The sequence below is a fragment of the Oryctolagus cuniculus genome, chromosome 2 (assembly GCF_051225735.1).
Source record: "Oryctolagus cuniculus isolate XC-2025 breed Fujian yellow rabbit chromosome 2, ASM5122573v1, whole genome shotgun sequence".
Taxonomy (NCBI): Eukaryota; Metazoa; Chordata; class Mammalia; order Lagomorpha; family Leporidae; genus Oryctolagus; species Oryctolagus cuniculus.
In genome coordinates, this window is record NC_142868.1 from 1,983,695 (window position 1) to 2,007,500 (window position 23,806).

Genomic DNA, 23,806 nt, shown 5'->3' on the forward strand with positions numbered 1-23,806 from the left:
TTAACTTACTTGACAGGTAGAGTTAGATAGTGAGAGAGAGACAGAGAGAAAGGTCTTCCTTCCGCTGGTTCACCCCACAAATGGCCACTATGGCTGGCGCTGTGCCATCCAAAACCAGGAGCCAGGTGCTTCTTCCTGGTCATCCATGCCGGTGCAGGGCCCAAGCACTTGGGCCATCCTCCACTGCCCTCCCGGGCCACAGCAGAGCGCTGACTAGAAGAGGAGCAGCCAGGACTAGAACCCAGTGCCCATATGGGATGCCCGTGCTGCAGACAGAAGATTAACCAAGTGAGCCACGGCGCCGGCCCCCGTGTTAGGTTTTTAGGTTCTCGGTTGGGGTTCCTGTGCATTCCCGCACCTCACCTGTGAGCGTTCGAAGGTAGCCTGTCGTCGCTGGCGCGTCGGGCCGCACCGCCTGCCTTTCTGATTGCGTAGTCTTCCCTTCCTCCCCGACACTCCCCCTCCAGCTTCTTGTGGTCTCAGACCTGTTCACTGAACGCAACCAGTTTGAGATGATGTATGCGACGCTGACCGAGCTGCGGAGGGTGCACCCTTCGGAAGACGAGATTCTCATCCAGTACCTGGTGCCTGCCACCTGCAAGGCAGCTGCTGTCCTCGGCATGGTGAGTGGCACGCCCTGCTGCCGGTTCCCCGGCTAGTCTTCAGCTCAGAGCATCCAGTTCTGCTGCTGCCGTTCCACACTCCTCACAGAGATGGTCCCTGCAGCCGCACGACGGCCTCTCCACGGTCTGCCGGTGGCCCAGTGCACGCCCAGTCCCTCTGTGCCGCTTGCGTTTGCCACAGCGGCCTGCATTCCTGCTCCCAGGTCTGGGCACTGTGACGTGTTGTTGGCGCCAGGGCCAACTGGGTGTTGAGCTGCTGGGGCAAAGCCTCTTGGCCTGGATGGCTCACAGCCAGCCCGTGAGCACGACACGAGCAGGTTCTGTGCACAGTGAGGGGCGCTGCTTGCCGTGTCCCTGGGGTGGCATGAGCCCACCCGCGGAGTGCTGTCACACTGGGAGTTGGTTTTCAGCCTGCGAGTTGGGGGCGGGAGGTGGGGCACAAGCATTCGGGCCCTAGCAAGGGTCAGATGGTGTCTTCCGGTTCCTCCTTACTCTGCCTTGAGCTCATCGGTGCTTACGGCACCAGATCCTGTGCCTGTGTCACCATGGGAAGGCTGCCAGCCACACACGTCAGCTATACGCACCACTAACCATGAGTGCCGTCAGTCCTTACAACACTGTAAGGCACTCGTGTTCTGTGGCCACTTCAGTACTGTGTGTGTCAGCATTTAGGCCTCTGGTGGGGGCTTGAGGGTACCTGGCTACCCCGTGTTCCACGCGTTTTCCTCTGTGTGACAGCAGGAACATTGCCGCTCCTGCTATGCCCGCACCCCTGGCCTCGTCTACATCTGAAAGGCAGCCTGAGAAAGCAGAGGTCGGAGGTTAGCTGACTTGTGCCAGGTCGCACAGGATGGGGGCTCGCCCTGTTGCCCACTGCTCCCTCCTGGGGTCTGTCCCGGCAGAGCCTGGGTGCTGGAGCAGGTAGGGTGTCGTGGGTGGCCTTCAGCCTGCTGCCGTGCCAGTGACTCAGAGCCACGCAGGGAGCAGAGACAATGGGTGTGGGTCTCCTGGTGTGAACATGTTCTTCAAAGTCAGTGCCTCTGGGTGCTGCCTGAATGATGGCAAAGCAGCTCCCTGGAAGGGGCCTTTTTTCTCTGTGGGGAGTTCCAGTGGCTGGCTTAACTTTTCATTGTCACTGTGTTTTGTGCTAGACCCAGAGCCCCCAGGCAAATGTAAATCAAATAAATGAAATAAGAAATAACAATTTTCTAGAGAGATCCTGAGGCAGAAAGGCGCCTGGACCCTGCTTCTGAGTTCTGTGCACACAGCTTTTCCCTGGAAGATGGCCATCTTCTGTGAGGGTCTGCAGCGTGCCGTCCTCAGCCCCGGCAGGGACACCCGCGTGGTGGCAGCGGGCCGTGTTTTCAGCAGTGGGGCTGAGGAGTCGGGCAGGCCCAGCCCAGGGGTGAAGCAGGGAGCGTCTCCTTCTGCCTGAGGCTTGGGACGCAGAATTCCCACAGAAAGCTGGATGGCCACGGCCTCTCGTCAAGACAAGGTGTCAGCCAGCAGCAGCCACTCTGCGTGGAAACGGTGTGGAGAACCTGGTGTTGCAGCACGCCCACCACTGCCTGCGACTGTTACAGAGCACAGTGCCGCGTGGGTCTCGGTGTGTACAGGACCCGTTGTACTAGGACTCACAGGACTGAGCGAAATGGACCAAGGCAGCATCGAGTGCTGTCGAGAGTCCCCAAGATGACTCCATATTTTTGTTAGAAGGGATCACAGCTTAAATTCATTATAGGAAGGGGTTCAGAGCAGAGTCAGCAAAGAGAAAAGGCACAGGGCCAAAGTTCCAAGGAGACCGGCCGAGCTCCCAGAATCCTCTCCCAGTGGACTCTCCCAGCTCATGCTCAGTCCCCCAGCGAGACGTTCTGACAACACACAGGACATGCAGTCAGCCAGGGGAGCCCGGCAGGGACTCCGTGTGCGGGGTCTTCATGGGGGGCTGGTCGTGTGGGCACGCTCGGCCGGGCTCGTTCTAAACCTCAGACTCCCAGGACAGCAGGTGCAGCATGAGCCCCCTTGTCTGCACAGGCAGCCGAGGCCCGTGTGGGCAGTGGGCACCCTCCCAGAGCCAGCGAAGGGCTAACCTGGTGCGCAGGCCTCTCTCAGACAGCCAGGGGCTAACCTTGTGTGCAGGCTTCTCAGACAGCGAGGGGCTAACCTGGTGCACAGGCCTCTCTCAGACAGCGAGGGGCTAACCTGGTGCACAGGCCTCTCAGGCAGCGAGGGGCTAACCTTGTCACAGGCCAGCTCTCAGGGCTCTTCTGCATGCTGGACTTCTCTGGACATGAGGGCAGCCTCTTAGCTACAGGGCAGCCGGCCACTGGGCCAGCTGCTCCTGCTCCATCCTGGGCAACCTTGCCTGTGCTTGTTTGCAGGACAAGGCTGTGGCCGAGCCCGTCAGCCGCCTGCTGGAGACCACGCTCAGGAGCGGCCACCTGCCCAGCAGGATCGGAGCCCTGCACGGCGCCCTCTACGTGCTGGAGTGCGACCTCTTGGATGACACGGCGAAGCAGCTCATCCCCGTCATCAGCGACTATCTCCTCTCCAACCTCAAGGGCGTAGCCCAGTAAGTGGGCACCTGACGGGTGGGAGGGAGAAAGAGCTGGCCACAGGGCGGCAGGTAGCAGTGGGAACCCAGGCAGGCGCCCTGCTCCTGGCAACAGTGAGGCCCGGGAGATGTGGGTGCAGATGCTTGCCCGATGGAAGCTCTCGCGAGTGCCCCCGAGGAGGTGGCACTATCTCTGCTTTCCTCCCCCGTGGTGCTCAGCCCGCTCCCACGTGCCGCTGCCCACTCTGTCGGCAAGCACGGCCAAGGCTCAGCCTGCTCTCTGTAGCACCCCTCCCGCACGCCGTGGTGGGGAACGCATTGCTGTGATCCCACCTTGCCGCCTGCTGCCCCGACGGCCCTGAGAAGGCATGGCTGGTTACGGAGCCCTTAGGAAGCAGACGAGCACGTGGCACCCAGCAGAGCCGGCAGCACAGCTTAGCTGTCTTCAAACTCACCGTCATGGGAAGAGTTGAATTTCTGCAGGCAGAGGAGGCCCCTCAGGTGTGGTTCAGGGTGGGCTGCAGCAGGGAGGTGGTACCAGGAACCCATGGCTCCAACCCAGGCAGAGACGGCGTGGCGCTGTAGCAAGGCCCTTCCTACTGGATGGTGAGCCCTGAGCAAGCAGGGTAGGCAGAGAGCTGGCCACCATCCCCGTGTGCCCAGAGATGGGTCTATGGTGGAGTCCTGCTGAGACGTGGGGGTGGGCCTGTCTCTGCCCCATGTGTTGGAGGACACGTTTTTGGTGCAGCCCCTGAGCTGGCATCAGGCCAAGGCAGAGCCACTGGTCATCTGGTGCATGGCCGTTCCTTGGTGCTGTCACTCAGCAGACTTGGAGGGATACAGGGAGTGTCCAGGTAGAGACTGGACAGCGCTGGCCTCAGAGCCAGCATGCGGCCTACATTGTGGCAGCCGTGCGTAAGCAGTGGAGGTGGGTATGCTGTCTGCACGTGTGGCAGAGGTGGTGAGCTAGACTCTTTGTTCACGGTGGCCGTTCGTCCAGTGATAGGCAGGCTAGGTCTTTGTTCATGGTGGTCGTTTGTCCAGTGACAGACAGGCTAGGTCTTTGTACACAGTGGCCGTTTGTCCAGTGACAGACAGGCTAGGTCTTTGTTCACAGTGGCCGTTTGTCCAGTGACAGGCAGGCTAGGTCTTTGTTCACGGTGGCCGTTTGTCCAGTGACAGGCAGGCTAGGCTGTTGCGGAGCAGACAGGTGCCAAGAGGAGACTCCCCAAGTCGGGGTTCAAGGTACCACACAGGAGAGCAGAGGGCACCCTCCAGGCCTCTCTGATGGGCAGAGGTGAAGTGGCCAGTGCTGGGATGAGGCGAGCCAGGCTGAGGGCTTTGCAGCGTGAGGCAGGCAGGCCATGTGGAGTGAGGCCAAGTGCAGAAGCCAGGGCCAGCCGTGCAGGGTGCAGAGTGCTCGAGTGCCGTGTGGCCTTGCCTATGTACCCCCTACCAGGCCAGGTTGAACGGGTCCAGGCCACGGAGGAGCCGGCCCGCGAGGGTGGGGCAGCTGTGTGTGACAGGCCATCTGTGCCCCGTTGCAGCTGCGTGAACATTCACAGCCAGCAGCACGTGCTGGTGATGTGCGCCACTGCCTTCTACCTGATGGAGAACTATCCTCTGGACGTGGGGCCGGAGTTCTCAGCGTCAATCATACAGGCGAGTGGCCCCGGGCCCATCTCTGTCCCTGTCCTCGTGGACAGTGGGGTCAGCTGTGGTTCCCCTGCGGCCGCCCTGCCACTCTGACAGAAGGCTTTCTCTCGTCCAGATGTGTGGAGTGATGCTCTCTGGGAGTGAGGAGGCCACACCCTCCATCATTTACCACTGTGCCCTCCGAGGCCTGGAGCGCCTCCTGCTGTCCGAGCAGCTCTCCCGGCTGGATGCAGAGTCCCTGGTCAAGCTGAGTGTGGACAGAGTGAATGTGCACAGCCCGCATCGGGCTATGGCGGCCTTGGGCCTGATGCTTACCTGCATGTACACAGGTGAGGAGAGGCGGACGCCTGCGCCCGTGCTGCCCTGACCCGGGTGCTGCCCTGACCCGGGTGCGGCCTGACCCGGGTGCTGCCCTGAGGTCAGCCACTGTGCATAGGCAGCAGAGCCACACCTCCGGCCACTGCCTCCCATGCAGCTGAGCCTTGGCCAGGTCCTGGGCCGGCTAAGGGCTTACTTAGGTCACCTCTTTCGGATCATCTCTAGGGGTCTGTTGAACTTCGTATGCAAGGCACCGTCTGTGGAGCCTGTTGGGCTTTATAAATCGTGCAGCTGTGTATTGAATACTTGTGTTTCAGGGAAGGAGAAAATCAGCCCGGGCAGAACCTCGGACGCTAACCCCGCAGCCCCAGACAGCGAGTCAGTGATTGTCGCGATGGAGCGGGTATCCGTTCTCTTCGACAGGTGAGCAGCGAAGCCCGCCGCTGTGGCCGTGAACTGCCTTGGGCTTTGGCCAGAGGAGCATACGCATGCGCATCTGCTTACCTTCCTCCTCATGTCTCTTCACCCTCCGACCAGGGGCTGTCCCGCCAGCAGGCCATCCTGGGACCCCAGCACTGAGTGACTCCACGGTGGCCCTGGGGAGGTCGAGGGCCAGGCCCGTGGGATCGGCCTGTGGCAGGTCGGGGCCTGGAGGCGGGCCCTACTGCAGACGCCTGCTCACCCTTGCTGCCTTTTGTGTGCTCACCGTGCACTGCAGGAGGGACATGCAGCCCCTGAGGGCAGCGTCAGGCAGTGCAGAGGCTGGAGCGAAAGTACCCTCAGGAGTTGCTGCCAGGCCTCCCAGCCTTCCCACTTGTGTGCTCAGAATCCGCACACCTGCCAGTCCTGAGAGCGCCGGGGGCTCGTCAGGCTTTCCCTAGAGCAGCCCGTGTCCTGCCCCGAGTCTCTCCGGGCCCAGTGACGTGGCAGTTTTGTGGCCTGCGGTGAGCAGTTGGTTTGCCGAAGACAGACTGTTCTCAGGCTGGTCTCGGGCATGCGCACAGAAGGGCTCTGCATGAGTCCCTTCTGGGGCCCGAAGAGGTTCTCTGTGTGGCCAAGCACATGCCGGTCTGCTTCTGTGCTGAGCCTGAGGTTCCAGCGAGCCTGCGGTCACTGTGGCCGTCCGTGTGTGTGCAGCCACCCCGTGGAGCACCGTGACCAAGTGAGCGTGATGCAGGCACTCAGAGTGACCCCCCGATCCGGGGAGATGACTGGGTGCTTGACAGGGGCTCCCTCGCAGTCCAGCGCATCCTCTCCTGGGTGTCTGTGGGCAGATGGAGCCAGGCACGTGTGTGTGGGAGCCGTTTCCATGTTGTCCACGGCAGTCACGCAAGCACGGCTAGGCAGGACTGCCAGAAAGGATGCAGCTCCGGGGTCTGCAGAGGCAGTCGGCAAGAGCAGGCAGGCCCGGCTTCCCGGCTGGCGGCTGAGCTCAGGCACTGGACTGCGTCGTGTTGGGAAGTGTGTGGGAAAAACCTGAGGAGGACAGGCTTGTGCGCGTCACCGGAGGGGTGGACTGCAGAGGGCTGCGTGTGGTGTTTCCGCTTCTGCAGCGTGCGCTTGGCCAGCCGAGTGAGGCTCTGACTAGTGTCCCCTCCTTCCAGGATCAGGAAGGGGTTTCCCTGTGAAGCCAGAGTGGTGGCAAGGATCCTGCCTCAGTTTTTAGATGACTTCTTCCCACCCCAGGATGTCATGAACAAAGTCATTGGAGAGTTTCTGTCCAATCAGCAGCCATACCCGCAGTTCATGGCCACCGTCGTGTACAAGGTGAGGTAGACGTGGGTGGGAGCTGGAGGCGGGGTCCCAGGACATTGGCAAGATGCCTCCCTGCAGAGAGCAGCGGGGTGGAGGAACTGACGCCTCCCCAGCCCTGCGCTGCACGCTGCTTCTCGCCCCTGCCCAGGTCTTCCAGACTCTGCACAGTGCCGGGCAGTCGTCCATGGTCCGGGACTGGGTCATGCTCTCCCTGTCCAACTTCACGCAGAGGACCCCGGTCGCCATGGCCATGTGGAGCCTCTCCTGCTTTTTCGTCAGTGCGTCCACCAGCCCCTGGGTCTCAGCAACGTATCCTTCCTTGGGTGCTGGGGCTCTCGGTGGGGCCTCTGCCTGCTGCCAGATTTCGCTTTTTCTTCTGTCAACTTCTGTGTTTTGTCTTAAACTTTTTGAAGCCTGACACTTGCAAAACCCGCAGCTTCAAGGTGCTGTTCCCCTCTGTCCCGAGGAGGAAGGCGTTGGCAGGGCCACAGAAAGCAGGGTGCCCTCCGCTTGCCCAGCAGGACCGCCTGGCTCTGCAGCCAGGCCTCCCCTGTCTCCGCTGGGCCCCCTCCCCTCCTGTGCCCGTGCAGCTGGGTTCCCAGTGCTGCTTCTCATTAGCTTTGTCATTGTGCCTCGATCACCCTCTAGGGGGCTGCTTAGGAAAGATCCGTCCCCACCCCCAGAACGCTGGTGCCAGGAGTTCCCTTTTTGGCAGCCTTTCCCCGAGACAGACACAAGTCTCCGAGCAGCGTGGTCATGCTGGTGCTGGCAGCACAGCCTCGCCCAGCGCGCCTGGGAGGGCCCGGGTAGGCAGGGCCACGGCTCTGTGCTCACTGCGTCGGAGCGGGGCTCGCGGGAGCACCGGCAGCCAGCACTGCGCAGGGCGCTAGGCCAGGTAAGTGCTGCCCCGAGCACCTGCTCAGCCAGCGCTGCCTGGGCGGGGAGCTGGGCTCCGGCACGAGAGGGTCTAGGAGGGCGTGTGCCCAGCCGCCCCTTTCCTGCCTGCTGCTCTGTCCCTCGCGCCTCCTGGGGCTGGGTCAGGAAGGGGCTCCTGGGGGGGGCAGCCTTCCGTGCCCGTGGCAGTGCTCCCTTAACTCCCGGCCAGCCTCCCGCACGTCGTCAGCAGGATGGGCAAGCTGGAGCAGGTGGACGTGAACCTCTTCTGCCTGGTCGCCACCGACTTTTACAGACACCAGATAGAGGAGGAGCTCGACCGCAGGGCCTTCCAGTCTGTGTTTGAGGTGGTGGCAGCGCCAGGAAGCCCATACCACCGGCTGCTGACGTGTCTGCGAAACGTGCACAGGGGCGCCGCCTGCTGAGTGCCCCCGGTGGGAGAGTGCGCGAGGCAGCGGCTGGGCCGGCTCCGCGCAGAAGCCAGTGCCCGGTGCCCTGCCTCGTCCCTCCGGGCTTCCGTTCACGCCGCGAGGCAGCCAGGCAGCGTGCGCGTCTGCCGAGAGGCACGAGTGCTCTTTGCAGCAGTGGCTGAGCAGGGACCACACACAGCGCTGTGGGGGTGCAGCCGAGTCCTCGGAGAGCAGGCGCAGCTGGGCTGCCAGCGCCGGTGCCGGTGCCCAGGGGTCGGTCTTTCTCCCCACAGTCACCTGCCGTTGCCGCCAGGTTGCGGCTCCCTTGGCCTGGGACGGAAGTCCTCACTCTTGCAGGCTGGTCGTCGGCCCCTCGCCGTCCCACAGGGAGGACACGAGTGCCGGCACCCGGCCTTGTGAGCACGTCTCCCCTGTTGCACCAGCGACCAGACGCACAGACCCTGTGGCCAGGCCAGCAGCTGGGGCGCCACACACCTGCGCCATCCTCTGTCTCTGTTTTCTTCTCAGGATTTAAAATTCAATTCTATCAGTAAAGAGATTAATTTTAATGTAACTCTTTCTACGCCCGTGTAAAGTGTGTGGCTCACAAGGCCAGCGCTGCGTGGGGCAGTGTCCACGGAAGCGATGGGTCTGTGGCAGCCCTCTCGTGGCGTCTCCCCTGCACACCCCACTTTGCTACACAGTCACATTCGGTTAGCCTGGCAAGAAGAGCTGGTGCCCCGGTGTCGGCAGCAGGACTGCCCCCCGGGCCCCGTGAGCCCTCAGCCCCTCCCAAGGCCTCTGCCCACCATAAGGGTCGGCACCGCTTCTCTGCCGCTAATAGCCTTTGTGTCCAGGGACGCTGGCCCAATGGCCCCGGGAGCTCGCTGGCTGGCGTTGGGCCCACTGCCCCATGTTGGGGTCCTGGCAGCCCAGGGTGTCACTGAGCTCTGTTCTGGCTGAGCCCCTCTTGGTCAGAGCAAGTGAGGGTCAGGCCTCGATGCCTCTTGTACCCCTTTCCCGCGCCGCTGCCAGCTCAGCAGGGAGCAGCTCTGTGTGTGGTGATGGGCTGATCTGAGATGGGGGGGCACAGCTCCACATCGGCGTCCGGCCCTGGCTGGCCAGGCTCGGTTGTCTTGGGTTTAGGGGCTGATACGGAAGCTCTGTGTGCTGTCGCTGCCTGGCTGGGCTGTGACTCGGGCCGGTGGCTTTGGTCTTTGGTCGTTGCGCAGGGTTTGGCGTGGTAAAGTTACAGCTGCTTCCCAGGTTCTGGAGAGGAGGAGTGAGGTCGTACCCATCCAGTGAATCCTCACCGCAGCCGGTGCAGGTGCTGCCTTGAGTCCCCGAGGTTTCTTCTGTCCGCCTGCCACGGCAACGAGGGCGGGTGGGATGCAGGGGAGCCGGAGAGTGCTGGGCAGCTTTTGCTGGCAGCCCCTGCAAGGCCTCCCCAGGGCAGGACCTGCTGGGCGGTTCTTCCGGAGGAAGTGAGAGGACACCATTCGCTCATGCTGCTCTGGGCTCCCGTTGTAGGTCCTGCTTCCGGGGTGAATGATGAGAATGGCCTTGGAACCTGTTCTACGCCAGCGCCGCCCAGCAGCCGCAGTAGCCCTGAGGCAGGTGCGGCGGCTGCTGGTGTCCCGAGTAGATGTTTACGTTTGCACGAAATTGCACTGCGAGTATAAAGTTTGGAGCCGTTCCCCCCGAATCCACATCTCTGGGCTCGGCGTGGGGTGTCAGTGTGGGCTGAAGCTGTCAGTTCTTAGCAAGGGCTCAGAGCCCAGCCCCTCCCCCGCCACGTGCTGGCCTGAGGACCCCTCCCTCCCCCGCTGTGTGCCCTGGAGGTGACTCGGGCCCGTGCACTGGCATGCGCTCACACGCACCCACCTCTGGTGTCATGGATGTGCACACGGATCTTGAGAGAAACCCATGAGGCCTGCAAGGGTGCCATGTCTGCCCGTCTTGGAAGCTGGGTGACTCAGATGGTGAGGAGGGGACTCCGTAAAAGTCAAGGTCATTACTGGATAGAGTGCAGTGGACAGCGAGGCCGGGCTGCAGTCTGTGCAGCCCTGGAACTGCGCGGTAGCCCCAGCCAGACCGTCGGTCCAGACTGTCGCCGGTGTCCGCTGTGGGCGTGGTTTCCAGGGGAGGCGGAGCTCTTGCTGCTTTCCTGCTGGTGCTGTCAGGAGAGTCGCGTGAAACCAGGGGAGGCGTCCGCTTGTTTCCCCAGAACCTGCCCCCCGGCCCTGCCGCGTGTGTCCGGTGACCTCCCCTGCCAAGTGCCCTTTAGCACTGTTCTCACTCGCCAGCACACGTGCCCTCTCAGGAGGAGAGAGTGAAAGTGAGACGGCGGCGCCACGTGCCCTGGGGACGAGCCCTGGTGGCACTCGGGCAGGGCCTGCCTGAAGACAGTCACTGCTCACGGCCGCTCACGGGCAGAACTCCACTGGGGGCCGGGGCAGGCCCGGGGCCGTGGAAGTGTGACCTGTGAGCGCCCACAGGCGAAATGTCCTCACCTAGCCTTTGTCCCTCCCTCCCTCCCTCCCTCCGCACTGAGTGCCCGGGACCACAGCTGCTCCTGACCGGGATCAGCTCGGAGCTGGAGAGCCGGGACGGGGCTGGCAAGAAGAGGACTGTCCCTCGTGGGGGACAGAGGGCCAGGAGACGGCGGTGGTGACCTGGGGGCTCGGGCTGTCTCCCGCTCTGTGCCTGACACGTGTCCCCTACATGTCTGGGAGCAGAGTCTTCCGCCACAGCCCCAGAGGAGTGCGGTGGCCGTGGCCCTGGTCTCGGGGCCCCCTGGCCAGGCCTCCTGCCCTGTGCTGCTGCAGGGTTTGCGGCAGAGCTGTGATGGGCGGGTCCCGGAGCCTGCCCCAGACCCGACTCCCTGCCGTGAGGAGAGAGAAGGACCGATGGGAGATGTGTATTTAATTTTTTAAAACTGCTGCAAACGTTGTCCACCCACATTAAAGAAAACAATGAAACCCTCACTGCAGTACGAGGCTTGCTTTGCTTGCTGGGCGCCTGGGGAGATGACGGGGGCCGACCGCAGGGCCCTCGGGCAACGTGAGCAGCACCCCAGCCCACGGCGTGTGCGGGGCTGCCGCCTGAGCCCAGCTCGCGGAGGCCCGGCGTGTGGAGCCTTCGTGTCCGCCCAGGGCCCCTGCACGGGAACTGGGCCGTGTCCTCACACCTGGGCCCGTCCCCTCAGCCCTGCTGACCTTCCCGCCCCCACCTGCCAGGGCTGCCCCTCTCTGCGTGGCTTGTCGGGTCTCTGGCTCCCGTGGCGCTGCTCTGGGTGACATGATTTGCCCAGTGACCCACAGAGACCAGAGCGCCGGGCTGCGGCTGGCGCCCAGGCCGGGTGTTAAGTAAATGGTTGCCCGAGTCTGCTTCCAGCTGCTTGGCAGGCGCCCCCCTGCTGAGCGGGTCTGCGGCTAGGTGGCGCCTGGGGGCCATCCGGGCTCTGTGGCTGCTGTGGTGTAGTGGCCGCAGGTGTCCCTGCACCAAGGGAGTCCCTTCAGCTCCCTGAGTCTGTCTTCAACTCCTGAACACCGCTTTGCCCTGGGGCACACTTGGTGTGGCTGACACTTCCAGAAAGAACGGGGGCCTAGATCCAGGGGGCAGCCTGAGCCCCGCCTCACGGCACAGCTCCCTCGGGGAGAGCAGGAGCCAGGAAGCCGTGGGGAGGCTCAGGCGCAGGCTTGGGACCTGTCCCTGGGCCGTGTGCCCTGCGCCTTTGGTGGCGTTTCTGGCTTAGGACCAGCCTTGTCCCCAGAGGACTTCAAAGTAGCTTCCTAAATGCTTCACACAGCGAGTCGGATGGGGGACTGGGCCAGGGTGAGATGAAGGTGGGGGCCTGGGTGTGGAGGCCCCCACCCTCAGGACAGGCGGCCTGGTGTCGGGCCTGAGGAGGGACGAGGCTCTTAGGGCCCAGGAGGCCGCGGCCCACGCTCCACGGTCTGTTCTGCCGAGCCGGCAAGATCAGGTTCAGAACTGGAGCATCTCCGGTGCCCACGGCTCGCCTGTGCCATCTGCTGCCGCCCGCTGAGTCAGTGTGCCCAGCTAAGGGGCTGGCTTCCTTGTGGCCGCATGGAAAGGGCAGTGTCCTCTGTGCTGACCAAGACAGGTGGGTCATGTGGGGACCACCGCCTCTAAGCCCAGGCACCTCCCGGGCCTTGGAAAGCTGTCCCCCACCCCACCCCCAGGGCTGACCCGGCCACGCTGCTGGCCCCCACGCTGTTGAGCTCCTTAGCCAATCAAGGTCTCTAGCCCAGGCCTCCTCTCAGCCTGGGCTGCAGCTGGGCCCCGCCCTCACACTCCACTTTCCCCCGACTGCCCAAGCCCTGAGCTCTGGCCACCAGCACAGGGTCTGTTCAGCTGCCACACCCGGAGGTGCCTGATGTCTCCGGGGGGTGCTGCCCGCATCCTGTGGGCTTCCGTGTTGGCCAGGCCCTGCCACTCCACCCGTGGTCAGGGGTCCATAGCGGGCACCACAAATGCCAGGTGGAGTTGGTCCCAGCATAAGAGGCGGGGCTGCCTGGACACCCCATGCCCCAGGGACTGTCCTGCTGAGGCCTCACCCACTGCCTCTCCCTGCAGGTGCTGCTGGGCCCCCAGCCCAGCCCTCTGCCTTCTCATCTCGCAGTGACCAAGGGTCCCAGCAGGCCATGCAGCTGTGCCAAGGTACGGAGCCCTTCCCCTCAGAGGACAGATGCAAGCGGCGGGGGGGGCAGCTGGGTGACCTTGCCTGGCTAGAGTGTGCCCTGTGCCGGGTGCCTGCTCCTGGCCTGGCTAGAGTGTGTGCCGGGTGCCTGCTCCTGGCCTGGCTAGAGTGTGCCCTGTGCCGGGTGCCTGCTCCTGGCCTGGCTAGAGTGTGCCCTGTGCCGGGTGCCTGCTCCTGGCCTGGCTAGAGTGTGCCCTGTGCCGGGTGCCTGCTCCTGGCCTGGCTAGAGTGTGCCCTGTGCCGGGTGCCTGCTCCTGGCCTGGCTAGAGTGTGCCCTGTGCCGGGTGCCTGCTCCTGGCCTGGCTAGAGTGTGCCCTGTGCCGGGTGCCTGCTCCTGGCCTGGCTAGAGTGTGCCCTGTGCCGGGTGCCTGCTCCTGGCCTGGCTAGAGTGTGCCCTGTGCTGGGTGCCTGCTCCTGGGAACGCCGTCTAGAGGCCGTGCCGGGCCCACTGGCTGCAGCGCCCTGATGCTGGCAGCAAAGCCCCCTGGCCTGTGGCTACCTGCTGCCCCACCCCACTGCGCACTGCCTTTTCAAAGATTGATTTATCTGAAAGTTACACAGACAGCTTCCCTTTGCTGGCTCACTCCCCAGATGGCCAGAACAGCCAGATGTGGGCTGGGCCGAAAGCCAGGAGCTTCACCACGGTCTCCCACGTGGGGACAGAGGCCCAAGCACTTGGGGCGTCTTCCCCTGCTGTTCCCAGGTCATTAGCAGGGAGCTGGATGGGAGGAATGCTGGCGTCCCACGCGGCGCTTAGCCCCTCACCCCACGGTGCTGGTCCCCCAGTGGCTGCTCCTTGGCCAGGACAGCGTGCCAGGCTCTGCAGTCCAGAAGCTCCCAGTGCAGACGTGGGAGGCGGTGCACCGGGTCCCGCTCGGCCAGCACCACGCAGAGTGACTTGCGGGTGCTCTGCCTGCCTGTCCGCCCTCCTGTGTCCTTGGGAGCGCAGTGAGGAGCAGACAGGACGCCCGAGCCCCGCATCATGTGTCGGGCTCCTGTCCCGACTCTGGCTCCCATTTCCAACTCCTGCTACTGCAGACCCTGGGAGGTGGCAGCTACGGGGAGACCTGGGTGGAGCTCCCAGCTCCTGGCTCCATCCGTTGCAGCCATTTAAGGAGTGGACCTGTGGACGGGGGCGCTCTGTCCATCTCTGCCTCTCCTCGCACTTCCTCAGTAGATAGGCAGTAGGAGGGTCCCTGAAGCCCTTTGGGGAGGGTCCGACCCTGTGCTGGGGCTGCAGCTGAGCGCGCTCTGTGCCAGCTGGGCACCAGGGGGCGGCAGCAAGCTGGCAGGCCAGCCACCGTGGCCAAGGCCCAACCCGCGGGGAGGGCGGGCGCAGCAGCAGCGCAGCAGGAGGGACCCTGCCTCAGTACCGCGCCCGGCCTTGGGCCCCTCGCTGCCCCTCCCCGCCGAGCCAGAGGTGACAGCTGCTCCTGCCCGAGCCAACGGCAGGGCCAGGCCCGGACCAGGAACCCAGCAGTCCCCCGGCAGTTGTCCTGGCTGCAGCTCGGGCTGCCCTCTGGGACCAGGAACCCGGCGAGTCCCCAGAGGCCCCCGGTGGGTGTCCTGGCCGCAGCTCCCGCGCTGCCCTATGGGCCGCTCTCAGGCCCAGGCTGACCCTCCCCGCACCAGGCTCGACACTCAGCCGGGCCCCTCTGCCCCCCCCCCGCCCCGCCCAGCGTCACACGTGGCACCAGGCAGGGTTCTCTGACGATGCGGGGGGGGGGGCTGCCTTTGCTCAGGCCCGAGGAGGCATGGCGTTCCCAGGCCGGGCAGCTGTGCAGCCTGCCCGTCTCCCACAGGGGCCGTGCACACCCTGAGGTGGCACCTCCTGCACTCCTGGTCTCCCGCCCTGGCTCCTCTTGGGGGGACCTCTGGGGGAACCCACAGGAGGCTCAGTCCCTCGGCCCCACAGAGCCAAAGCCCACTGCCCTGCTTCCCCCTGCATCGGGGCCGTGCCCAGCCCGCCTCTCCCCAGGGAGCTGAGCTGGCCTGGCCTGGGTTTACCCAGCTGGTGTGCCAGTGTCTCGGCACAGCCCTCGCTCTGGCCAGCTAGTGCTGCCCCTGCCTGGACACCTGGCGGTCAGCGTCCACCGTGTTCCCTGGCCCGCTCTGCCAGGCATAGCCTGGGTTCTCGGTGTCCACACGGCCCGACGCCCCGGGGCTCGGTGGATGGAGCAGGAGAAGCCAAAAAGTAGGTCCCTAACCCCAGGCCAGCGAGACCCATGGGACAGGGGCCTTCTGCGGGGTGGGGGTGGGGGTCCCACAGCCAAGCGCTGAGGCCCTGGCGGCCATCTCCCTCTGGCCCCTGTGTCCCCCATGTCTACCTCCACCTGTGTCTTGCACTTCCCTGGGGACCCGACTGCTGGAGCCAGGGTGAGGCTGCCACCGTCGGGCGCTCGGGCCGCCCGGGGAGAAGGCGGCGGGGCTGGGAGCCTGCCCATGGGGTTCGGGCCTCCTCGCTGCGATATTGATGGGCCGTCAGCGCGGCCCTGATGCCTGCGCCTTCCGTTAAAAGGTTTCTGTTGTTGTAGCTTATGCAGTTGCTCTGTTGCTATGGAAACGTGACATCAAAATGACGTTTCCCGTTTAAAAGCTTTTAACTAAATTCCTGCCTGTCAGATGTAGGCCCCATTTTGAGCGTGGAGCTGCCTTCGAAAGAGCAGCCGCCTCGCGCCCATGGTGCGCAGGGCCGGGCCCGGGGCCCCCCCTGAGCGCGCTGCTTAACCCCGCAGGTGCCCCCAGCATGGCGGCGGCCGAAGTGCCCGGCTACCTGGTGTCCCCCCAGGCGGAGAAGCACCGGCGGGCCCGCAACTGGACGGACGCCGAGATGCGCGGCCTCATGCTGGTCTGGGAGGAGTTCTTCGAGGAGCTCAAGCAGACCAAGCGCAACGCCAAGGTCTACGAGAAGATGGCCAGCAAGCTCTTCGAGATGACGGGCGAGCGGCGGTTGGGCGAGGAGATCAAGATCAAGATCACCAACATGACCTTCCAGTACAGGTAGGCGGCCGGGGCCAGGGCGGGGCTGGGCCCAGGTGTGCGGCGGCCCGGCCAGGGCGAGAGCTGTGCGGGCAGCAGGGTTGGCTCTGAGCTCCCCCGGCTGGGGCGGCTCCCTGGGTGCCCCGAGGCAGGGGCGGGAGTCGGCAGGCCACAGCTGCGTGCCCTGAGCGCGGCGGGAGGCCTCCGTGGCGCTGATGTGCCGTGACCTGCGGCTGCCGCCGGGCCCCGCCAGCAGCCCCTGCCCCTGCCTCGGTGACACCCAGCGAGCGGCCCGCCCTTCAGCCTGCAGGGCACTGCTGAGCTGGGGCTGAGGATGGCGGCGCACGTGCCCCCACGCCCAGCACCGCCGACTGCACGGGCACCCACGGGCATGCGGGAGGGACAGGGCGAGGTGTGGGTAGAAGTAGTGGGTGTGGGAGGTCTCCTGCGGGGCAAAGGTCAGGGTGGGAGTGCTGAGGGCCCTGGCCCGGGGGCGGCCTGCAGGTGGCCCTGCGGGCCAGCTGCTGTTCCCAGGCTCACTCAGGCTCTGCAGGTTTGCCTGGAAGCCCCTAGCTGTGCCCCGTGGGGGAGGGGGCCCTGGCATGCCCCGGCAGGTGAGGAGGTGGCCCCCGGCAAAGCAGGAGGGGGCATGGAGGCTGGAGGTGCTGAGCAGGGCCCTGACGCGCTGCGTCCAGTGGCGCTCATCGGACTTTCCGTGACCCTGGAAGGAGCAGCGCACAGTCTATCCCCGCCCACCCTGCCCCCGGCACCTGCTGGGGTCCGCCCACGATGGAGTCGCTGAGGGGAAGGGACAGGAGGGGTGGGCTGCGGGGTGACCCCCAAGTCCCTGTCCAGTGCCTGGTGAGGAAGGGGCTCCGAGGGCCACCGGCCAGCCTCCTGTTGGACTCAGTCACTCACGTCCACACTCCCCCCACCAGGCTGCGGGCTGTTTGGCTGTGGTATCCGTTGGTTGTCCAGAAAGCCCTCTTCAGGGTCCCAGAGGGGCCTCTGTCTCCATCCTGGGAGGCCCCACAGCTGACCGCAGGCCTGGCTCCACCTCCCCTCCTTCCCAGAGCCTCCTTGGCAGAGGCCACTTTTTTTTTTTTTAAAGATTTATTTCTATTTAAAAGTCAGAGTTACTCGGAGAGAGAGGAGAGGCAGAGAGAGAGAGAGGTCTTCCATCCAATGGTTCACTCCCCAGTTAGCCGCAACAGCCGGAGCTGTGTCGATCCGAAGCCAGGAGCCAGGAGCTTCCTCCAGGTCTCCCACGCGGGTGCAGGGGCCCAAGCACTTGGGCCATCCTTCCCAGGCCACAGCAGAGAGCTGGATTGGAAGTGGAGCAGCTGGGACTAGAACCGACGCCCATACGGGATGCTGGCGCTGCAGGCCAGGGCATTAACCCAGTGCGCCACAGCACCCGCCTTGGTTTTTCTTTTTACAAGAGCTCTTTACATGTGGAGGTTATCACCTAAGGACATCAGAGGGGGCCGGGGCTCGGTGCACGGTTTGTGGGAGTAGCGTGGGGCAGCTGCGGTGCCGGGGCCTCTGTGGGCGGCAGGAGAGCCTGAGCGGATGCTGGAGGCGGGTGCCGGCAGTCAGGATTGCAGAGCAGCTGTGCCCTGCCCTGGCCTGTCCCGCCTTCTCCCGGGGCCCCCCAGCCAGCAGCGTGGGCTCCCCGAGGCCGCCCCGAGCCCCCATGGGCAGCAGCCTGCAGCTCTGCTCTGTGGGGCGCCGGCAGGAGCGCGGGGAGCCCTGGGCCTCAGGAGGTGCTGCTCTGCCAGCCACAGAGCTGGCCGTCCCTCACCCCCAGTGACCCCTGAAGCCCCGAGGAAGCCATGTGAGGCAGGGCTGTCCCAGGGGCTAGGGGTGTGGGACCCGCCTCGAGGTGCAGGCGGGGCGCGGGGGTGCTGCCAGCTCTGCCCTCCGCCCCTGGGCCGGCTGCAGGTTCTCATGCTGGGTCCAGGCTCCTGCCCACGCTCACGTGAGCGCCAGCGGTGACGTGGGTTAGGACCCAACACCATTTCCCGTCAGGTTCGACCGAGAATGCTATCGTGAGCAGGCTGGCTTGGCCAGGCACCGGGCACTGTTTTATGAAGCCCTCCCGACAGCCCGGGAGGCGCTTACTTTGGTCATCACATTCTACTGATGGGAAGAGGGAGGCTTAGAGAGGTTAACAGGCCTGCCCAGGGTCGCACAGCACAGAGGTGGGGACGGCACCCGGTGCTCTAGCCCCTGTAGTTCTGGCTCCAGAGCCTCGATTCTTACGGTAGAACGGCAGTGTCTGCTCGCGGCAGAGTTTAGAGAGGAGCCAGGTCCTGATTCCCAGCGCCACCGGCTTCCTCTAACTCCGAGGCCGTGTGGGCCCCGAGCCGTCTCCCCGCTCCGTCCCGGATCGCCTTGACCCTGGAACCGGCCCCTTCCGTGGGGAAGCCCGCGCCGGCGAGCGGCTCCTGCGGTGCCCGGTGGCTCCCCCTGGCGGCCCAGCTGCTTCTCACGCTTGGCTCTTGTCTCTCGTTTCAGGAAATTAAAATGCATGACAGATAGCGAGTCCGTCCCGCCGGACTGGCCCTATTACCTAGCCATTGATAGGATCCTGGCCAAGGCCCCCGAGTCCTGTGATGGCAAGCTGCCCGACGGCCAGCAGCCCGGGCCCTCCACGTCCCAGACCGAGGCGTCCCTGTCGCCGTCCGCTAAGTCCACCCCTCTGTACTGCCCGTATAACCAGTGCTCCTACGAAGGCCGCTTCGAGGACGATCGCTGCGACAGCTCCTCCAGCTTACTGTCCCTTAAGTTCAGGTAGCGTGCACTTGCTCCTCCTCCTCCTCCTCCCCACCGGGCCAGAGGCCGGCCGCGCTGCGCCGAGCCACGCCGCGCCGCGCCAAGCCATGCCGAGCCACGCCAAGCCACGCCGAGCCATGCCGAGCCCAGCCGAGCCACGCTGAGCCGTGCGGGGCAGGGTGGGCTGGTGGCGTGGTGGCTGCTTCGAGGGCTGACAGGCGGCCCCGCTCCATCGCCGTTCAGCTGTCTAGAAAGTTCCTTGACCTCTCTGGCCTCAGTCTCCCTCCTGCAGGACGGGGATAAGTCAGAGCCTTCCTCAGAGGGTGGGGGCACGAGAGGGGGGGTTTGAGGACCCTGCTCTGGGCCCCGCCCCTTCTGCCTGGCCACCTGAGGCCTCAGGCAGCAGCCGAGAGCCACGCAGCACTGGGAGGACCCCTTGGGAGTGGGTGCTTCCGGGGAGGGGTTCTGTGGGATGGGCTTTGGAGGGGAAGTAGGAGTTGGCAAGGGGGCCGTGGCTTTGCACCCAGCCCTGCTCTGTGGGGGGTGGCGGCTCCCATCTGCAGGGGAGCACTCGCAAAGCGCCTGCCAGCCAGGACGCCCCCGAGGTGGCCAGGCCAGGAGCAGCGAGGCCCCAGGTGGCGGGCGGCTGCTCTGTGGACAGCCTGGTTCCCAGACTCCCAGGGCTGGCGTGTGGGGGCCGCGCTCCTGCCCCTGCTCAGAGCACAAAGTGCAGGCTGGGTGGGCAGGCCCCAGGGCAGGGCCTCGGGGCCGTGGGGGCTGGTGGCCCCTGCTCTCCAGCCAGGAGCTGCCTGCTGCCCAGAGCCGGCCCCTGGGGGATGGCCACGCACTGGGCTGCCTCTACCTCCCCCTTCCACCGGGAAGCCAGGCTCGGCCGGGTCTCTCCACGTCCCCTCCCCCCTCCTCTTCCCAGGCCTGCTGGCTCCTCCTCCTGAGACGTCAGTTCCCGGCTGGGACGGGTGGCGTCTGCTTCCCTGTAGGAGCACCGAGCGCCACAGCCCGCTCAGCGCCCCCTTCCCCCAGCGCCAGCCCCGGGAGGGGGGGTCTGTCCACCCCGAGCCCACCCCCGACCCCGGGCCGGCCCCTGCCTGCCCCTGTTCAGAAGCGTGTGGCCAGTCCTGTGGCCTCGAGCGCCTGCGGCCCGAGACTGTCACGTGGTGGGCGGGCCGAGGCTGGCACGTGGTGGGCGGGCCGAGGCTGGCACGTGGTGGGCGGGCCGAGGCTGGCGTCCGCCCGTGTGGGGGGGGGGCGAGGCTGTCACGTGGTGGGCGGGCCGAGGCTGGCAGGTGGTGGGCGGCCCGAGGCTGGCACGTGGTGGGCGGGCCGAGGCTGGCACGTGGTGGGCGGGCCGAGGCTGGCGTCCGCCCGTGGGGGGGGGGGCCGAGGCTGTCACGTGGTGGGCGGCCCGAGGCCGGCGTCCGCCCGTCCCGGGGGGGCGGGGGCAGGCTCTGAGGCCGGCGCTGTGCCCGCAGGGCGGAGGAGCGGCCGGTGAAGAAGCGCAAGGTGCAGAGCTGCCACTTCCGGCGGAAGAAGCTGCGGCTGCTGGAGGCCATGCTGGAGGAGCAGCGGCGGCTGAGCCGCGCCGTGGAGGAGACGTGCCGCGAGGTGCGCCGCGTGCTGGACCAGCAGAACCTGCTGCAGGTGCAGAGCCTGCAGCTGCAGGAGCGCATGATGAGCCTGCTCGAGAAGCTCATCGCCAAGTCCGGCGTCTAGGGCGGCCGCGGCGACCTCGCCTGGCCTCCGTGGGGCTGCTCGGGGGTCGCCAGCACTAGGCCTGTCCTCTCAGAACATTCTAGGACGTTCTGGAATCACCCTCCGTATAGGTGGTGACACTTGAACTGGCCTTTGATATTAAACGTGTGCTTTTTTTCAATACTGCCTGGAGGCAGAGGTGGCTCTGTCCAGCCAGGGGAGGAGCGGGTGTCCGCCCTGGTCAGGCCGGAGGTGGCCGTGCTGTCGCTGCCGCCGCGCGCGGCCTCTGCCCCGTCTCACTCACCGGCTGGGAAAGTCTCCGGGAGCTCAGGAATCTCAGGCCTCCCGGGCCTGCCCCTGGGCGCTCGTCGCTCTGGCCGCCGCGGAGGCTGGGGCACGGGGGTGGATTTGCTCCCTGTACCGGGCAAGCCGCCGCCCGAGAGAGCCAGGTGCTGGGGCAGGTGGGCGAGTGACGCGGGTCGGGTGCGGAGGAGCTCCCTCTGGCTGCACCTGAGCAGATGCTGGGCAGAGTGGGACGCGCCGGGGGCCGTCACGGAGCCGGCCCTCAGGCTGGGTGCTCTGGAGGGCAGAGCCAGGCCGGCAAGATTCGGCCGCGCCCCAACTCCCTCAGGGAGCCCCCATGGCTGAGGCTGCCCCCGACACAGGGCCGGCCCCAGGGTTCCCGAGCCTTCCGACGAGGGGCCCGCCCAGCGCGGCAGGTGGAGGCGCCTCCCCTGCACCTGTGCGTGCCAGCATCAGTGAGACCCGCAGTGTCTCAAGAGGGGCCGGGGTTCCCCGCGCACCTGTGTGCCGGCCCCTGGGCCCACAGGCAGAAGCCGGGTCCTGGAGGGGACGGCTCGGCTGGGAAGCAGCTGGGTCGGCGGCTCCCGTAGGCGGCCCGTGTCTGGAGCTCCGAGTTCTTCTCAGGCCGAAATCTGTGCTAAGATTCGGCAAACGTTCCCTCTGAGGGCAGGAGCTGGCCCTGTGCTCACTCTCCCAGTGTCGCTTCACGCTGCCGTGACACTCGGCAAGTCCACCGACGAAGGCAGACAGAACTAGCAGGACCAGAAACAGAGGGAGAGACGACATCTTCCTTTTCAGATAACACTGCTCTGTACCCAGAAAAACCAGACACGCGAATGATCGCGCGTTCCGCAGACCAGGACGCGGGAGCGAGTGCGTCCATGCAGAGCTGTGAGCCAAAGCCGCGGGCAGCGGAGGAGCCGGCGGGCGGCCGGGCAGTGGCAGGGCGCCGAGCCGGCTCTGGGCGCTGGGCACCGGACACAATGCCACGGTTCCACCAGTGACTGCAGCTCCCGGCAATGCGTGGAAACCCGTGTGTACGAGGAGAAGCGGGGGCTGGGCCGCCTGAGTTCCCGCCCAGAGCTCGCTGCTCGGAACAGTGGGTGCAGCCCAGCGTCTGGAAGCCCGAAGCCGGGGTGTGAAGGGGCATGGCCTCAGCGCGGGGCCTGCTGGCCCTGTCTCCCAACGTTGGGGGCGCACTGTGCCCCCGCTCAGAGCGGCTCTCCTTCCTCCTCCACCTCCTCCTCGTTCAAGAGGCAGAGTGACAGAGAGAGGGGGTGGGGAGACAGAGGTCTTCCAGATTCCCGCAGCAGCCAGGGCCGGGCCAGGCTGAGGCCAGCAGCCAGGAACGGGCTCTCCCACGCGGGTAGCAGCCGTGCAAGTACTAGACATCGCCAGCTGCCTCCCGGGTATGCTGCAGCAGGAAGCCGGCATCAGGAGCCAGTCCGGGCCTCCCGCGTGGGTGGCAGGGCCCGGGTCCTCGGGCCATCACCTGCCGCCTCCCAGGGTGCATGTTAGCAGGGAGCTGGCATTGGAAGCAGAGGCGGGACTCGAACCCCGGCCCATGCCACGCAGCAACTTGTCCCACTGCGCCACAGTGGCCTGCCGCAGAGCTGCACTCCCAAACCTGGTGGCCTCAGGGCCTGTCATGCTCTGAGGTGCCCGAACAGCTCGCCCAAGGTCATCTGAACAGTAGTTATCATTCCAGAATAATGATCAGCCCATCACCTGGTAACCACAGAGCTGGGCGAGAGGGGTCACTGGCTGACGGGGGGCAGGGCGGCCGGCCTCCCCCGGTGCCCACGTGGAGATGAGAGGAGCGTGCGTGCCCGTGGCACCGAGTGGAGCTGTTGGCCCTGGCCCCACGGCGAGGCTCGCCGCGCTCCCGACGGTTTCCCCCAGCTGGGTTGTGCCCTGACCGCCGGCCAGCGTCTCCTGCGTCTCCTTGGAGTCCAACGGTCCACCTTGAACTTCAAAACCTGTTTATCCCCCCAGGCTTTCCTCGGATCACTCGTGGGGCCTTGTTCACCTAAAAACTCGGAGGCAGGCATCTGGCCGGGCAGTTAAGGCCCGGGTTAAGATGCCCGGGTCCCACGTCGCACAGCCCGGGTTCGGCTCCCGGCTCTGGCTCCAGCCTCCTGCTGATGCACGCCCTGGGAGGCAGCACAGGTGGTCCATAGTTGGGTTCCTGCCACCCACATGGGAGACCCGGACGTTGGCCTGGTTCCCCTTTGCTGAGCAGGTACTTGAGGGGTGGACCAGCAGGGGGAGCGCTCCCCTCCCCCCCTTCTCTGTCTCTGGAATAAATTTGTTAAAAAGGTCACTTTTGTTGACATCACCATCGGTCTTAGCAGACAAGCCTGTAATCTGAGAGGCTGTCAAGGCCGACGTGTGCAGAATTCTGCGTGTTGCACGGAGACTGAGAGAGACGGGGGGGCCGGCTTGCCCAGGCAGCCCGAGGCTGGGCGGGCCCCTCCCGGTGAAAGCCACGTGCCCCGCTCCAGCAGCCGCCCGCGCGGTCTCACGGCCTGACAGGCACCGGGGCTGGAGGCCGAGGCGTGTTGGCGAGGGTAGGTCCCGGAGCCCGGCCCTGCAGGGACCCGAGCTGTGGTGTGGTGGGCTAAGCCACTGCGGGAGAGCCGGCCTCCCGCAGCGGAGTTCCGGACCGAGTCCCGGCTGCTCCGCCAGGGCCCGTCCCCGGCTAGTGCACCTGGGAAAGCCGAAGGCGGCCTGAGTGCTTGGGCCCTGCTGCCACAGTGGCGTTGCTGGCTCCTCACTGTGGCCTGGCCAGTCCCGGCTCTTGTGGCTGTCTGAGGCGTGAACCAGCAAAATGGAAGCTTCTACCTCCCTCCCTGCCTCCCCTCCATCTCTCTCTCTCCTCTATCTCCTCTCTCCTCTATCTCCTCTCTCTCCCTCTCTCTCTTCTCTCTCTCCACTCTCTCCCCCCTCTCCTCTCTCTCTCCTCTCTCTCTTCTCTCTCCTCTCTCCCTCTCTCTCTTCTCTCTCTCCACTCTCTCCCCCCTCTCCTCTCTCTCTCCTCTCTCTCTTCTCTTTCCTCTCTCCCTCTCTCTCTTCTCTTTCCTCTCTCCCTCTCTCTCTCCTC

The 23,806-nt window shown here is 65.4% G+C and overlaps 2 protein-coding genes across 4 annotated transcripts in view; both read left to right on the top strand.

Moving 5' to 3' along the window:
* Window positions 1–8,784, top strand: part of HTT (huntingtin) — a 169,125-nt gene extending 160,341 nt beyond the window's left edge. For all 3 annotated transcript variants that reach the window (XM_051836726.3, XM_089325101.1, XM_089325102.1), the window contains 8 exons: window positions 468–623; window positions 3,005–3,195; window positions 4,725–4,839; window positions 4,949–5,162; window positions 5,469–5,574; window positions 6,756–6,918; window positions 7,055–7,215; window positions 8,012–8,784. In XM_051836726.3, coding sequence (XP_051692686.3) covers window positions 468–623; window positions 3,005–3,195; window positions 4,725–4,839; window positions 4,949–5,162; window positions 5,469–5,574; window positions 6,756–6,918; window positions 7,055–7,215; window positions 8,012–8,225 — 1,320 coding nt within the window. In that variant the 3' untranslated portion in view covers window positions 8,226–8,784. The remainder of the gene's footprint in view (window positions 1–467; window positions 624–3,004; window positions 3,196–4,724; window positions 4,840–4,948; window positions 5,163–5,468; window positions 5,575–6,755; window positions 6,919–7,054; window positions 7,216–8,011) is intronic.
* A 3,560-nt stretch (window positions 8,785–12,344) lies between these two features.
* Window positions 12,345–20,581, top strand: MSANTD1 (Myb/SANT DNA binding domain containing 1). The gene is made up of 4 exons (XM_008249857.5): window positions 12,345–12,893; window positions 15,669–15,933; window positions 18,433–18,708; window positions 20,181–20,581. The coding sequence occupies exons 1-4, from the start codon at window positions 12,707–12,709 to the stop codon at window positions 20,419–20,421; spliced, it is 969 nt and encodes a 322-aa protein (XP_008248079.2). The 5' UTR covers window positions 12,345–12,706; the 3' UTR covers window positions 20,422–20,581.
* The last annotated feature ends 3,225 nt before the right edge of the window (window positions 20,582–23,806 follow it).